This window comes from Perkinsus marinus (assembly GCF_000006405.1).
Source record: "Perkinsus marinus ATCC 50983 genomic scaffold scf_1104296964286, whole genome shotgun sequence".
Taxonomy (NCBI): domain Eukaryota; phylum Perkinsozoa; order Perkinsida; family Perkinsidae; genus Perkinsus; species Perkinsus marinus.
Window position 1 is genome coordinate 101,982 of NW_003204723.1, and position 3,254 is coordinate 105,235.

Below are 3,254 nucleotides of genomic sequence, written 5' to 3' on the forward strand. Positions count from 1 at the left end.
AAAAGAAACTAGATTTTCGTAGCATGAAAGTGCAAATGTTCGATTTTTGTAAACCGCTCAAAAGTAACAGTTGAAATTCGTGATTAGCCTCTATGACTACGCAACTGGCAGAATACAAGACAAAATTCGACCAGCAAAAGCTCACTCTCGTCCAATGAAGAAACTCGTTTAGAGACGTGCCGTTTACTTCTGTGAAAACTCCTTCTATTCAACGAAGATAAATTTCATGAATACCACCAAGATGTAGGTGACAAAAGGTATTGCTATGGTGTGAAATTATTCCTTTGGAATGCTTTCCTTCACGTTCTTGGGCGACCCTGGTTACCTTACGAGACTCTTACAGGAACAAGTTGTTCACTATTATCAAACCCGGATTAGAAAACGCACGTTCTTCACATTTGCAAATTAAATCGTAGCGAACGAGACAGAAATATTCACAGTGGCCCCATATTCATGATGAATAGAATGTTTCGAGTCAAAACGGCATACGTGGTGGACCAAAATAGACAGTGTCGTTGTCACGCTTATAGGCACTGCGCCAAACTCACTGTGAATTTGAATTCCTGAACTTTCGTGTTACTGTCGGTAATGTTTTAACATCTCCATTACACATTAGAATACATAACTAACAAGTTATTTCGCCCTTTTCTTTCGCACTGACATAGTTGTCTTACGGCGCGTGGAGTATTACGCGCACCTCCAGTGCGTGAAAAATGCACATGGTCAACTACATTTGTTGGTGACAATATGAAAACTGCGAGATTTTTTTTTGGAAAATTGTTATTGATTCCTGTACACCCCCACCCGAATTCGTGTAATTAGCGAGAAAACTCCTGAGCACCACTGAGAAAAGCGAACATATATCTTCCAACACTGCGCACCTTACGTGTATCGAGTTTGTGTATTTGCCGGCTCAGGCGTTCCACGTTAGAAGCGTTAACACGCCATGTGGTCGATGTCATCCTCTCCGGTGTCAAGCGGACCTGAAGTATGTCACTATCGCTGCCAAGAAGACTCATCGCCCTTAAATATATTGATCAAGTCGCTTACGACTTCGGAGAAAACCATCGGGGGGCGTTGAGGGTCGGCGCTTTACCCTCGAAAGGAGTGACTGTCCAAGAGACTTCTCCATTTATACACATTAATGGAAGGCTTTAGTGGCGCTAGGCTAGGCTACATAATGAGATGGTCTAGCAGAACACAACAAGAGAAAAAGAGACGCTCATGAGAGAAACAAATAACGATGATGGTCAGCTTCCATTCACATAGCAAAAGTACGAACACGATCCTGATCAGTTACTTGTACATGATAGGTGCGTGGAGACAAGTACACGGAATAGTTGTACGTAGGCGTTATGTTGAAGCCGCATCTTCATATCTGCCACTCAACCATCGACAGTATGCAAATATTACCCTTCAAAAGGTGTAATGAGCGAATGGAAATGCTCAATATGCCTCATATTCTACTCAAACGGTAGTCAGTCTTTCTCCTTTGAACCATATCGCATGCGTACAATACGAGCGTGCTCCTTCGGGCCATATCCCATGCGTACAATACGAGCGTGCTCCTTTGGACCATATCGCATGCGTACAATTCCGAGAATACGTTTTTCGGCTTAGCCAAGCGGTGGACAATACCAGTCTCCCCCTCAGGAAGCACTCGAACTTCTCGCACAGTATCACGGTGCTCGGCTCCTCAAATGCCCATAATCATCTCATTCGTTCTTCTCTCAATCCTACCTTTGGTCAAGTGCTTGGATGAGGAAACTGTGGAGTTGGCTTTCATGGGTTTTCAACATAAGTAAGGTGGCAATCAGATCGTATTGCATTATGATGTTTTGATTTGCAGGTTCGGTAAAAATTACGAGTCTAAGGAGGAAGAAGTCAAAAGGAATGCCATCTTTCAAGCCAACCTCCATCACATCGAGCATGTCAACGCTAAAAGTGAGTAACATCATATCGGCCATTAGCCGAGTGTCGAGCTATGCAGATCTGTCTTACAAGCTGGGCGTCAATGAGCATGCGGACCTCACACACGAGGAGTTCGCCGCTCTGAAGCTCGGCACTTTGGAGATGAGTACGAGAAGGGATGATAAGTTTGTTGTTGAAGGTGGGACCAGCTGAGCATGCCAGCTTGAGCCTCTTTGTTTCAGCTGACACTACACAGCTCCCAACTTCGGTGGATTGGAGGAATAAGAGTGTATTATCCCCAGTTAAGAATCAAGGTTCCTGTGGGAGCTGCTGGGCTTTCTCCGCGGCCGGTAATTTCCTTGGACGTGCTTGTGTGAATCTTTGCAATTTTCAGGTGCTCTCGAGGCGCAGTATGCCATCGCTACGGGTAAGCTCCGGCCACTCTCCGTGCAGGAGCTTGTGGATTGCAGTTCCAGCTATGGGAACAAGTAAGTGGCACCACATGCCTGTGTTTCTCATTGCATATTGATGCCATATTCTCTCGCATTTTCTCATTGCATTCTCTTGTGCATATTTCCTGTGGGAAACTTTTACACTGTTCTCATCTCAGGGGTTGCTTAGGAGGCCTCATGACGAATGCTTATAAGTACATAAAGTCAGCTGGCCTCGATCAAGAGTCAACCTACCCTTATAAAGGTTGGAACAAGCACTGTTTCCGCTCCAGTGAGAAAAAGGCTGACGGCATCCCGGTAAGATTTGTACTCAACCGTACTATCATCCTTTTGACAGGCTGGCGAGGTTACCGGCTCTCACATGCTAGCTCAGACTGAGCAGAGCTTGATGAAAGCGCTGGCGGCTGCTCCGGTCTCCCTCGCCATGTATGCCCGGGATCGTAATTTCCGCTTTTACCGTTCCGGAGTGTATTCGTCTAGTAAGATTTGCGCCCAATGCTGATGTGCACAGAATATTACGGGTTTTAGCAACCTGTAATGGAGAGATTGATCACGGTGTTGTGGCGGTTGGATATGGCGCCGACAAAGGATCAGAGTAAGATCGAATAATATAAATGTTCGCTGCAATTTTTGTCTTGTCAGTTACTTCATTCTCAAAAATTCTTGGGGATCCTCCTGGGGCATAGGTGGATACTTCTATTTAAAGCGGGGAGTTGGTGGTTTCGGTGAGCTTCCACACTCATCATGACATCCGCGAAATCGTTTTCTTCAGGTGAATGCAAAATTCTCGAGAATATGTGTGTTGCGACGCTCAAGTCTCGCTAGATCCGCTGGAAGATTCAGTATCATCACGATTCGTCAATAGCCATCATGAGAATTTGCTCTCAATAA

General features: G+C 45.2%; 1 protein-coding gene across 1 annotated transcript; it reads left to right on the forward strand.

Annotated features, from left to right (window-relative positions):
• Nucleotides 1-1,700: 1,700 nt before the first annotated feature.
• Pmar_PMAR025744 (cathepsin L, putative) lies at nucleotides 1,701-3,188 on the forward strand (the record flags this gene model as incomplete). Its single annotated transcript, XM_002770671.1, has 10 exons — nucleotides 1,701-1,801; nucleotides 1,850-1,944; nucleotides 1,991-2,110; nucleotides 2,154-2,261; nucleotides 2,306-2,399; nucleotides 2,522-2,660; nucleotides 2,701-2,842; nucleotides 2,892-2,958; nucleotides 3,006-3,088; nucleotides 3,136-3,188. The coding sequence occupies 10 exons, from the start codon at nucleotides 1,701-1,703 to the stop codon at nucleotides 3,186-3,188; spliced, it is 1,002 nt and encodes a 333-aa protein (XP_002770717.1).
• Nucleotides 3,189-3,254: the final 66 nt, after the last annotated feature.